At 40.1% G+C, this 13,581-nt stretch overlaps 1 protein-coding gene across 1 annotated transcript in view; it reads left to right on the top strand.

Moving 5' to 3' along the window:
• Positions 1-13,581, top strand: part of LOC308182997 (uncharacterized protein) — a 230,889-nt gene that overhangs the window by 54,994 nt on the left and 162,314 nt on the right. The window contains exons 13-18 of the mRNA XM_080568459.1: positions 1,010-1,227; positions 2,539-2,677; positions 5,387-5,527; positions 6,664-6,959; positions 8,160-8,350; positions 12,592-13,254. Of these exons, the coding sequence (XP_080424585.1) occupies positions 1,010-1,227; positions 2,539-2,576 (256 nt within the window). The 3' untranslated portion in view covers positions 2,577-2,677; positions 5,387-5,527; positions 6,664-6,959; positions 8,160-8,350; positions 12,592-13,254. The remainder of the gene's footprint in view (positions 1-1,009; positions 1,228-2,538; positions 2,678-5,386; positions 5,528-6,663; positions 6,960-8,159; positions 8,351-12,591; positions 13,255-13,581) is intronic.

Here is a 13,581-nt window from a genome sequence, read left to right as displayed (position 1 = left end):
AACTTGATGTTGCAGAAACTCAAAATACAGGTTAATTCTAAAAAGGGTTAAAGGATTTATTGGAGGGTACATTCACTAGTGTTTCAGCTGGTACTTCCAGCTCTGAAAAGATGTGTTGTAACCCTGTTATGAGGATGGGTGACAAGTCCTTGTGTGCTTGTCTCTGCTCAACGTTTTTTCAAGCATACTCTATGAGACAAACTGGGCTTGGCAAGCTATCGGATTGACCTTCAGTTGGACTTGTACTTTTGCAGAGAGAAGTGTTTGATAACTATATTGTTCTTGTTGTCTTGTGGAGTTGATGGCTCTATCTGTGTGGAGTGGAGTCTTTTTTTAATGATTTAGGAAGTTTGAAAGGCTTTTGAATCCTTCTGCAGCATTTGATACAGGAGGGCTTTTAAAATTCAAGTCGTTATTGTTTTGTGTTGAGTTCTCCTAGTGACTGGATGAATTTCCTCTTCAGAAAGTTCTGTTTGTGTTGCAATGATGCTGCAGGCCACTTTCTATATCATTTCTGTGCATTTATCTTTGTTGATGGTGGTTTACGTAGCAGTCTGTCTTTATATCGTCAGTGGCTTAAGAGAATCGGAGCTTTAGGATTTGCAGGTGAAAGGAAGTGCATGACGGGCACTGCTGAAGTGGTTTAGCCAATTTTTATTTTAACAGTAGGGAAATAAAATAGCCCAAGTGCGAAAATAGATATTTTGAAGCCGAACATAGTGCTCTTCAGCATAGAAAACATTCTGTGATGAGACTTCGTAAGGAATTTTTCCTAGTACACGTAGTCCTCTCCATTAACAAGAACCTATGTGCCAAAACATCATCCAGCACTCTTTTTACAGCTTCAGAAAAAGTGTGAAGTTTAAAGGCTTTGAGTCACCAAACAACACCTTGCCCTAAATTAGGCTGGCCTGGTTTGCAGCCAGTAGCAACATTTTTCTGGGGCTGCTCTGCCAGCTTGCAATAGCCACAGCAAAGTCATGACTTGACTACTCACGACTTTGTTAAGCTTTCCAGGATGTGTGGGTGAACTCTGCAACCCTCTTCGTCGGCAGAGCTGTTTGTTTAGGCTACGTCTCCTGCATCAACTTCTAAGCATTGCTGTTTTGGTCCCTGAAGACCTGAGTTTACGTCTGATGGAAGGCCAAGAGAGGATTCAGCATCAAAACCCAAACCTGATTTTTATCCTGTCAGACTGCGTTGCAAATGCATGGCCGAGTTCAGCAGGTGAGGTTGCACGAATGTGTGGTGTTGAGCAGTGTTCAAAATCAGCTGCTGTTGTAGGATATCTTACAGGAGTTGAGCTCTTTCATTTCTAAAGTGCGGATTTCACCTGAGATATCTCTGTAGCCAGGCATCCGAGGGGCTACTCGGTTACACAGGTGGAAGAAATCAGGAATCTTGCAGTTGAGTTTCACAGCAGCTCTCCTGAACATAATTATTTGGGTGCATAATTGCACAATTGCTCCCATAGGACTTGGGGATGTTTCCCTTCATCTGTGGCTAATTAAATATGCAAAATTTTAGTTTTAAAGATTGCGTGAAGGCGAATGTTTGTTTGATATCAGAGAACCTTTGTGGGCTGCTGGATGCTATTTCTCTAGGAGAGTCATCCCAGATAAACCGGCTCTTCGACCTCACCTGAGGTCCACAGGGATTAAGCAACTGCGCTGACATTTTTGTGAACTGATATCAAGCGAGAGCCAACAAAACAAATCTGTTCTTCGTGAACCTCAGTAGGAAACTCTATGAAATACAGATGCTTTGGAAAGCAAGATTATGGATAGTATTAACATTGACTACTCAAAAAACAGTCTAGTAGTGAGGATTTCAAGAATATCTGATATTAAGATACGCTTTTTGTAATGGGGAGTAGCTGTAACTGGCTGAAAACTTTCTAAAAAAAAAAAGAACAATTTTTGGAAAATACAAATCTACTGTAATATTTCATGTGGTAATTTGCCAGTTTTTTTGAAATGGGATATGTTGATGAGGCCAAAACATGAAATTGAGACTTTTGTTCTATAAAGTGATGGAGAAGAGAGGAGGTTGACTTGTGTCTGAAGTGAAGGACTTCAGGGTTAATTGCTTGTGTCACGGAGAATGTATTTGTTTGCTTTGCACTGGGGATGAGAGGATGTTTTGAAGTCTGGGTGTTTTGCCATTTCCAGCAGAATGGCAAGTTCTGCTCTGAAAACAAAACCTCTCGGCTTGAAGGCGAGTTAGCCTGTCCTTTGCCTCTTTGTGATAGAATAAGAAATAATATGCAGCTACTGGTCGTGGTCCTTGGTGTACAGCAAAGTCTCTGCTTTTAAAGGAAAAGAAAGGGAAAACCTTGGATGGGTTTGCCTAGCTCTCAGAAACTGTTGGTAAAAAGGTTTTGCGATGTGGTAAACAAAGACTGGAGTCCTTCAGGTGTAGTGAGCATTTCTAAGGTAGGTTAGGATACACAGAGTAAATCCGCTAATACTGTCTAAGCAGTGCAAGAGCTAGACATCCACAGAAATTTTAACTTATCCTGTTCTGCTGGAATTGCAGAACCAGGATGCCTGTCACCTAGCCCGGTATTTAGATGACCGACTTGAGGGCAACTCAAAAGGGTCTAGAAGCCACGTACGCTCCTGCAAATCTCCCAGATAAAAGATGAAAGTCCTGACCTTTTACCATGCATGTTAGTGTAAGTTTGTCTGCTAATTAAATATCACACATTTGAACCCTCGTTGCTTATATACAAGACGCCATCCCAGCACAAGCAGCCTCGCAGGGGGAACTTTAACTGGTGATGTGAATTAGGTTCCCTGCATTGGTGCTAAAAGATGTGTAAGTACTGCCAGAGTGAGGGGCTTTTACATAAGTGACCCAAATGCACCCTGAATTTGGAAATGCCAATACCAAAACTGGTTGTAACAAATATTTCCAAGAAACACTGCTTGGGAAAACAGGGAGATTCAGGCCTTGAAGGTATTTGCAACGAGGCTCCCCTTATCCCTTGTTATGCACTTCTGTCACTTCTTAGATATCCTTGATTACACGATGTGCACATATGTACGTTCTTTGCCAAGAAAAGTAGCTTCCAAATGCTTCCTTGGAAAGGAAGAAAAAAAGCTGTAGGTTGCTGAAAGTCAGTGTACAGCAGCATGACATCAGATGTGACACCACTGCTAATCTAGTAAGCGGAAAACAGATGTGGGAAGCTTCTATGATTTCCTGCTTATTAAGATCAGATTTGTCCTGTGATTATGAATGCTTTTTGCCTTCTGGAGATATGGATGTTTAGACAATGCTCTTAGAGATACATTTGAAAATTAAGAGTTGGAAGATGCGTGGCATCTTCCCTATCTGCTGTTGGCACTAATTTAGTAATGAGCTAAATGTTATCCCCTTCAGAAGTAATTAGGACAGCTGATTTGTGTGTGCATCTCAGACAAGTAGGAAAATACTACAGATTTCATAATCTTTTCCATTTTTTTCTTAGAGACAATTATCTGGGTTAAGCAAACTCCTCCTAGCTCAGTGGACAGACTTTTGAACACTGCGTGCCTTGTCTAACTTATTTCCTACTTAACATCATTTATGTGTTTCTATTTCTAGCATCCTATTTTTCATGCTTGATTGGATTTTTGTTTGAATGTTTCTCAGTGCCAAACACCTATTTATACATCTTCGGTTAGGAGAGCTGATATTTCTTGTGGTACAAGCCTGCAGAGACCAGTTTTAATTAGTACCCATGGGGTGGTTACAAACCCTAAAACTCAGATGATGGGATCATCTAACTGGAGAATGGATTTGAAATATCTTATTTTACCTGCAAATCTGTTATGCAATCATAAATCCTCTCCCTAAAGCTATGCTGGGTGCGGTGTTTATCCTTTCGTCGTATCGAACAGCGGTAGCAATTATCATGAACCTGTAAACAGGAAATGCTTGAAGGTTTTTAAGCTTTAGAACCAAAGTGAAGAAGTGCTCCGTGTAATGCTCTAAAGGATGCCATAAGGGCGGCCAGTTGAGCATGAAAGCACATCAGGGGCTATTAGCTGAATCCCCACAGCTCCTGTCTGCGCAGATTGCCTCCACCCAGGGTGGTGCAGCTGTCGTTGGAGCCTTGGAAATACCAGCTCCTTTGATTAACGAAGAAGTTCTAGGTTGAATGCAATCATGCCTGGAAATAAACTGAAAATGGCAAGGGGGAATGGGGGGGCAAACATAAGGATCTCCGGCAGTATTTAAATATACCTGCTGCCATGAGATCATCTGAAACCTGTGCTCAAGTTGGAGAAGATGTCCTAGGTCCTTCCAGTGGTGTGGTTTTGGTGGGGTCGAGCAAAGAAGGAAGCGGGTTGTGGAGTCACTCATGAGACTGACAGTTTAAACGCCCCTTGTCTTTATGGTTCGCTTATGAACATGCTCCAGTGCCCATCAAATAATAAAGAGATTGCTCTTAAATGAGTTGAGGTTGGAACCCGAAAGAGCAGAGCTGAGGGTTTGTCTGGATGAACATGGTGGCAACGCAAGAACCGAGTTATGCTGTTGTAGTCCCAGAGCTTGCCTTTGGCTGCAGCTTCTCTGCCTTTCTTCAAATGGCGGAACACAAAGTGCTCCTTCAAGCTTTGACTCTTCTCTTTGGGGGCCGTTTGGGCACAGATGGCAAATACTGCAGTCCTTGCTTGTTTGCGTGTCTACCGGGAAAGTTCTTATGAAAAAGGGCTGCAGGGTCAGAGCCGTGCACTTTTTGTAAGATTGAATCCTCAGCTGGAATTACATCTGCTGCACTCCATTGGTTTTACTTTCGCTTAACAGACCATAAACAATTTGTTTACACAGACAGCTTTTCATCTTCCACAGTGAATCATAACCAAGTTCTCCAGGGATCAGTCCCTGGTCTGGTTGTTGCTTTTCATTTATATACCAGGCTTGGATGATTTAGATCATCCGTGTTTCCATCTGAATTCAAAGGCAGGTGGTTTATGTCCTTTCCCTTGCACAAGGATCCTACTAAAAATCTGCATTATAGATCTGGCAGATTAAGCCTTGCTTTGAAATACTTTATAATAAACTTGAAAAGAGATGTTATGACCCATTTCCCACAGAGAAGAGAATCCTGGTCCACCGGTACTGAAAACATTGGTGTCTCTCCCGTGCTCTCTCTGATATCATCATCCTTTAAAGGTCCTTTGGCATTAATGGTGAGCTCTTATTCTCAGTTTGTGCTCTTGAGTAAGGGGAAAGAGAACGTGTGACGCTGGGGTAGTGTTTTATGGACGGAAAGAGAAAAAGATCGTAAAATGGCAAAATGGGCTGAGGTGATGCCCTAAAGGTGACCAGGTGGGCATGGAAGGGTATCCAAGAGTTGTTAGCTAATAACCCCTGGACATTTTTTTTGTGTGAGTCTGAATGTCTGTACCATAGTGCCACAGGATGAGCTACAGCTGTAAGCCTCCTGAGGAGGGCAAACTGGGGCTGAGGAATACCTGCAACCAGAGACAACTGGAGAGAGACCCTGTTTTACATGCCATGTTTCATGCCCAAGGTACGATCCTTTTTTTAATTATCCATGTATCGACCTAACAGCATAGCACACAACTCTGGGGAGTCAGAGGTCAAAACTCTGCAGGTTGTGTTTTGAGGAGTTTGAATTCAGTTTCAATTTTCATATTTTTTTAACTTAATTTTTAGAATTTTATGCGTCTGATTGAATGTGTTTGTGTTTATGTAGTTATGCCTTCAACAGCTGAATGTTTCCAAAATGACTACCAGCTGTCAGTGCTTCACATATCATTAGTTATGTAAAAACTAACCTCTCCTTCTTCTGGAGCCCTAATAACATATGAATCTTGATTAAAAAATATTTCCCCTGAAATGTCAGTGTTGGGGTGATTTCCCTTGCTCGCTTTTGGAGAGGTAACAAAGATTAATAGCCCATGGTGTTAGTATTAACCTTAGAGGAAAGCAGATGCTGCAGCTACTTAGATGTGAAACATACTGGATAAAGCGCTGTGATCATTCTTTGCAACCGCACCAAATGTACTTAATTCAAATTAAGTCTTAGAAGGTACTGCTCTCTCCTGTCAAGTTGTTTGTTTAAAAAATTACTGTAGAGCAAATAATTCATTACCTCCTCACCTTGCAGTTGGTGATTACTTATAATAAGAGTCCATTTTAAGAAGCAGTTGGCTTTTTCCTTCATTACGTATACATAGACACAAAGAATTTTTTATACTCCAGTAAATATAATTTGTGTTTCACATTGTGTTATGAGTTTCTTGTTGTGTGAATATCCTAAAATGAATTTATAAATAATTTTTATGGTCCAGTGAAAAAAGTCATTAAGGTGTTCAAAATGTTTGGAAATGCAGGAGTTGAAAGAGTAGTTTGATATATAGGGTCCTTGGGGAGTTGGGAGGTGTAAAGGAATGCTGCTGTAGTTTAGCAGAGAAATCTAAAGGGCTTCAACTACAAATTGTTGAAATTTCTGCTTGTAGAAATAGTATAGAAGAGAATTTGAAGATGAAATGACATGAGCAACACTGCAGTAACAATAGGACAGTGTTTGTTTAATCTATTTAGATCAAGGGAAATGTTAAGTGCCTTTCAAAAGTTGAAATATGTGTATGTAGGACTGCAAATAATCTAGCTGGTAAAGCATTATCAACAGCTCCTTTTCAGCTCTTTAGGCTGAGAAATGACTCCTGTAATCCTGCAGAAAGCTGGTGTTGGGTCTCCAGGCTGTCCCGGCAACTCTTAATTGCTCTGGCCAACAAAATATAAGAAAGCTGCTGTTACCTGAACCCTGGCATCTCAGAGAGCTTTGTTGATGTGTTTCCTTCGTCTCCTCTGACATGAAGAACGTAGTTCAGCACAGACACCTGCTTCATTATATAAACTTTCCTCAATGAATTGCTTGATACCTTCAATTTGGATGACCCGTTAATACTGGATTTCATTGACTTGCATGTCCCGAGGTAAGGTTTCTTAACTATTTTTGCATCAAACTTTTAATTAATTTAGAATGATCATTTGCACGTAGGCATCACTGCACTTGTGCAAGCATTTTTATATCTGTGTCCAGCTGCCACACTCTTGCCACCTCTTCCTGAGTGAAGAAGCCACCAATAAGAAGAGGGACGAGGGCTGCAGTGCACCAGCACAAATGCCCTGATAGAAATTGATCCCTACCCATCGAATGTCATGTTAATCTATTATCTTTCCAGGTACTATTAACACATCTGAAGCAATTTACCCAATCTCTTATCTTTATTTTGACCACCAGCTAGTTGATGACATTGCTGATTAGTAACCTTAAAACATCAAGTAGTTTTAAGGCAACAAGTTTTGATAAAGCATGTTGAGACTGGCATGAGAATTGCAGTCACCATGGCTAGCGATGCTTATTCTCAGCATATCAATTTATAGAGTGTGATGAGCCCAAGGACTAATTTGTTCTCAGTTTTGCATCATGCTCTTTGAAGACAAGCACTAACATTCTGCATTGGAGAAAAAAAAAAGAAACAAATCATAAAGCCTATTTATTATTTCAAATGATAGTTGTGGAGGAATCTGTGGCAGACAGAAAATGAACTGGGAACTTTAAGGCTAGTGCTAATAAACTGACAGAAGAACTTCTCTTGAGGACTAAAGTGTCGTAGTTCATAAGGAATTCTCTATGTTACAGTACAAGTCAAGCAAGCTGTTTAAAAAATAAAAATACTAATTAAAAAATCCTAAAACCAGAATACTTCCCTGCTAGAAAATGCACAAAGAACATCAACTATATGAGAGTTTTGTTGTAAAACAGGGCATCAAAAAATGGCTAGTAGTGGTCTGCACTCTTGACTCTTTTGAATTGCTGGTTTTGCGATGTCTCGAGAGTGCGGACATTTAGACGTATGGCTTAGCTTATGGCTTCTCATTGAAACTGTCAATGAGTGTTTGGGTAGGCTTTGTCTTTAAGGAGACACTTCACTAATAATACATCTTAGATAGCATGTAGGGATTGCTATGGCAACAGTTCATTTTGACTTACAAAACAATTAGGTATTAAAACCCCACATAATCCATTGACACGTAAATTACTGCCAAGAAGCAGGTAGCAACTTAAACATCTTCATTTCTGGGGGTTAAAAATAATTTAATTCATGTTTAAATCTTGAATTATTTCTCAGTTTTCTTTGGAAATTGCATCGCTTGCAGAAGATGGAGTAACAGCTTGAGGAAATGTCTTCTGTTAAGAGAGATGTGGTGGGAGCAGAAGAACAGGAATGGACTTCTTGCCACTGTTCCACCATGATCAACTAGACTACGGCTGGATGGATTCGCAACCACAGACTGCATCTGGATGAGCCTAAGTTCTTTGGTACTCTGTTGAAATCAATTCTTTGTCTTCATGAGAATCAAGGGTTTTGTTCTTTTCAAGTTTAGGGAACGCTGCCTGAATTCTAGATACATGTGAATTTTGGGAATGGGAAGGCTTTTCTTTATCCTTATGCAGTACCCTATTAAATGCTGAAGAGGGATGAATCCAACACCGAACCACAGTGTTCTGAGCTTGCCATCTTTTCTTCTGAAAACCATCATTAGAGAAAACCAGATTAGATTATTCAGTTCTGTGCTGTTTCCCGAGAGCTGAAAATGATTGTTCTTTTCTGAAAGGGAGCCACTAGAAAGTTGATTTTTTTTCCCTGTTTATTCTAAGTACATTGTTGAAGTGGAGCTAAATATCACTTCAGAAACAGGTTAGTGTACAAGGTCTGGTACGGCATAACTTCTGGGAAGGGGCTATGATTTTACCTGCAGCCTTTAGGTGCAAGAACTGCACCTAACTCCTCAGCTACAGGAGTTATAAGATGAGGAAGCACCATTGAAGAGTCTTGACAAAATCTTATCTATCACCTGTTTTTGCAATTACTGAATCAGTCTCTGGTGACCAGAGCAGCTACTCCAGTATACAAAATGCATCCTCGTGGGTGTGGATGGTGAAATCCAGAGGAATTAGATTTTTCTTGATTCAGTGAAGCACCTCCCTAATTTTAAACACAGGGCTGAGCCCAACAACTTCTAAGCCTTGAAGCGCATGCTTATCACTTTACATTTAACTGATATGCTAAATAGAAATGGACTTGAACACGTGCCAGTGCATCTTGATAATTTGAGAGCTATCCCAATAGCTTTCCAAAGATAACACCTGATGTTTTGCACAAGAGGGGCTGTGTTTTGGGTTGTAGACCTTAAAGCTTTGCTCAATAGCCTGCTGTGCAATGGCTGGCAGCAAGTTTGGAGTCTTCTAGTAAACATGACCAAGTGTGCTATGAATAATGTCTTTCCCATAGCAAGCATCCTTAAAATACAAAGAGTAAAGGGCTTGTCACAGAGACAGGATGTCTTAGTTTTACCAGGCCTATGTGCCTTGCTGATTGAAAGGTCATCTACTTGGAGTTTGCTCCAGTGCGTGGCGAACCAGTATGTTTCAAACCTTCAAATCCTGCAAAAGGTGACCTGATAGGCTTCTTGTACCATGTTGCAGAGTGGACTGAATACAGTGAGCAAAGGACTGTATTTGGGAATGGAAATAATTGCTTTTGGATTCGCAAGCTGCAACCATGAATTATTTCCTGCACTCCTGTTGTCAGAAGATACTGTTCTCTTACTTCCAGCCATGAGACTCTTAGTGTAGATACTGCTGGCTTCCATGACTGGAATGGATACAACACTAAAAAGCTCCTTACAGACTTGAGTAGAATTGTCCAAATTATTTTTTACTGAATTGTCCTGTAATGATGGTGGCTAGACTGTTTAATTAAATATATATAAAAATCCCCACCAGCCTATTTCTAGTCACTAACCTTTAGTAGGAAATACCACTTTCTTTCCAAGATTTTCATTTGGCAGCCTCTTAAGTATTTTACTTTGATTAATTAAAACATGCTGGTGTTTTTGTGTAGCAAGTCAGTTGGTTTTGCAAATTCCTTGCAGGGGTTTAAAACTTCCAGCTCACTTTCTAGGCCACTCGTGTGTGAGCAAGGCTTGAAAACGAGAGTTTTCTCTATTGCTGGGATTCCACAGTAAATGTCAGTATGAATAGAATTAGAATTTTTATATATCACCACCCCTCTCTTCTGCTGTATGTAGGAAGCAAAATACATGTGCTAGCTAGTGGTAAAATGTCATTGCTCTGTTGTAAGCACTTGTGGGTATAGCCCAGATGTGGGGGTGATATTTTGTCTGCTAGAGGTCAGTTTAGAAAAGGGCATGGAGAAAGGAGGGGAAGGTAAGGGATGTTCTGTGAGCTAGAAATGACGGTAGAGTTTTGTCTGCACTGGAAAGCTGCTCTTTGAGCTATGCTGTTGCTTTTGGAAAGCACAGTCACGCTTACAAATTAGGTAAATTGGAATGGAAATGATTTTTACACAGGTAGTGTGTCCCTGTGGGTACAAGTCATCTTCATGTCTGGAAGTGCAAGTGTCAGAGCTCTGTTTTTACAGATGAGGTTAATAAAGGTTCCCGTAGCTGTGCAGGACCATCAAAACGATGGCAGAGGCATGGACACTGAAAAACAGCAGAACCGCTTCTGTTTTTTATTAAAAGGCAGCACGGAGGTAATTAACGTACAGCTAATTCCCTCCCCACCCACAGCAGGAAGTGCTCTTTACTTCTTGTCGCATCCTTGAGAGATGCTCCCATCTGTCCAGCAGTGGTTGGGTTGCAGTGACGTCTTTCTGATCCTGTGCGAAGGACAGAGGAGTTGTCATGGAGCTGAAGGCGGTGGTGAAAGCTTGCATTAAACACGAGGGGATGTGCTGAAGCCCATGGTCTACGTAAAGCAGACGATAATGTTCTGCCTCTTCCTCAAAACCTATATTCATAGGGATAATGGAAAGATCATCCACTAAATCTGATGTTTCATGAAACAAAAGCCTCCATTCACAGAACAAACTTACTAAATGTGTAACTGTTTAATTTTTGACTGGTGATCCTATATTTTTAAGAGCAAAATTAAGGGGTAGCATAAAGTTTCCTACAGCTCTTGGTTTTCTTCTTTCCCCACACAGTGTCTGGTAGCGGTACTTGCCAAATTAGTTTTCCATCTTAATTATTCCTGACATTTTCTCCAGGATGCTATGATCTACTTGAGGGATTTGCAGTTTAACATGCTAGTCATTTTTTATTGCATGGAAATGTGAACAGAATAAATTGGTGTTGGCTATCTTTGTTGTGAACTATTTAATTTTGGATGATTGCATCAAAGTGCAGGAAAGTTCTAGCAAGTTAATAAAGTTTAAATTGAATTCTCCTATAAACACGGCACTTGAAGGATGTCAGCAAGTGTGGTAGGTTGAGTCTGTTCTTAATTGTGATAGTCTGATAAGGGAAAAGTTGTATTCCAAGTATTGATTTAAAAAAAAAAAAAAGATACCTTCTGTGAAATGGAGAAATCCAAATTGTGTCAGGAGGTAATCTGAAAGAGTTCCACAAGCTTTTTGCCCTCCACTCAGCCTTTTCTGCTCTTAAGTATAGTTAAAATCTATAATATGAGATTATGTTGCTAGATAACACCGTATTTTTAGGGCAATCCCTGCCAAAGGATGCTTAGGGCCATAATATCTATTCTTAAAGAGTATCTTAAGAATAATGGCACATCCAGTTTAGGGAGCTTGTGATATGTAAGAAATATTTAAGTTGGTATTAAATATTTAAGTCTGTAGATTGGATTTTCTGTAGTCATTTTTCAGAAAAATTAAAATGATGCTATTAAAAGTTGATTATTCCTATATGTTCCTATAGCTAATGAGTAAATTAAAGTTTAAAAAATTAACATGTTTGGATGGTAATGAAGTAAAACTTTCTATTCTGATCTTAAAAAAATTAAGAGCAGTGGAATGATTGAAACTGGGCTCGTAATTTGGCTTGTGGCACACTACCCCACACTTTGGTTTTTGGTAACTGGGAATCTGTGCATTAAATAATGCAGGACCACTGCTGGATGCTGTGACTTGGTTGTGTTTCCTTCGATGGAGATCCTCCATGCAGGTCTTTCCTTCTATCTTTCCTTCAGAAGCCTGATATTTGAGATTGTTATTTGAAACTGTTTTTTTGATATTTGAGACTGTTTTTCATTATTCCACCATGAAAAAGAAGAAAATAAAAGCCATGTTTAAAAATAGGTTATATGAACTTTCCTCAGTATTTTTTTCCATAAGTTGCTACCTTTAATTAATGCCTATAGAAAAAATTTAATTGGGAAATGATACCTCTTGCTTGATATAGTCAAGCAACAAAGTGCACGTGTTGGAGACCAGATACAGAAGTTTTATGGTTTGCTTCAATGGAAGGGGGCTGAGGGGGAACCTAAAGCCTTCAGGAATATTACAATTGCATCATGTACAAAGAGTGTGCAATTAAATAAGCAATTAGTTATGGATTATTCACTCCGCTTGACTGTTGGATATTTGAGTAGCACGTTAACCTTGAAATGACTGCTTTTATAGCCCTTATTGTTCACCAATAAATTAAATCTGCATTAAAAAACCACCACCCTTCCTGGGCTTGATCTTGGAAAGAAATTTCACTGCTGTTTGCTGTATGCTTGTTGTATTGCAGCTGGGAGACTGAGGCATCACAGCAGCGTGAGCTGGATGGGAGGTGATCTTCCCTGCCTAAAATACTTCTAAACAACAATGGAAGGAGTAGGGGAGAAGGAAGAGACAAATCCCTTTCCTTTAAAAAGGGATTAAAGGTCAGTCATTTTTCACCAGTCTCTGTAAGAGCACAGAACCTTCCTCTGATTGTCCCATGAGTCCAGCACAGCGTGATGACCTCCAGCACCTTTCAATCTGCTCCTGGCACCAAGTGGTAGAAAGGCTTTACATATGGATAGTGTCACCCACTTATTGCAGCAGATAAGGAGGGAAATACGGCATGGCACCATTCAACACGATCAGCAGGTGAAGTGCACACACTTGAACATAAGTTGTGGTACTTGCTTATTCAGCAAAGTATTTAAATGTGCACTGAACCTGGTCAATTTGTGTGACTTTTCCATGGTTATAGGTGTACTCCTGAGCTGGCACTGTGTTTCTAGTGTAAATTGGCAATAACTGGAGGGTGTTGTTGGTGTAAAATTAGTGTAATTAGGTTTGAACTGAGCCAACTTTTCTCGACCGGTTTACATACTTCACCCACTTTGCTTTGTCCAGCAGAAAAAGCTTTGTTCAGCTTCGGATGTCTTGGCATCTAATTTTACTTCCAGTCTCATCAAACAAGGTAATTCATATTTTTATTTCTTGTTCTTGGCTTCGTTTCATTGGCTGATATATTCCTGCTTGGTCTCCTTTCTAGTTCCCATAGAAATAAAGGCAAGAAAGAGGTAGTTCAGAGATGCTGGTTGCTGTCACACGTACACACGTCTATGCCCTGTTGCCTAAATCCATTACTGCATTACCTGGGTAGAATAGTCTTTCTATTTGACTGCACAACCTAAGCAATCTAAGGTGATTGCTATTAAATGCCTCCTTACATTTCTCAATACAATCAATCATCAAATAAATACCAGACGTAGTCAAACAATCGGAAGTGAACACATCTGAAAGC

The sequence above is a fragment of the Anser brachyrhynchus genome, assembly GCF_964034855.1.
Source record: "Anser brachyrhynchus genome assembly, chromosome: 26".
Taxonomy (NCBI): Eukaryota; Metazoa; Chordata; class Aves; order Anseriformes; family Anatidae; genus Anser; species Anser brachyrhynchus.
This window is presented reverse-complemented; position numbering and strand designations above follow the sequence as displayed.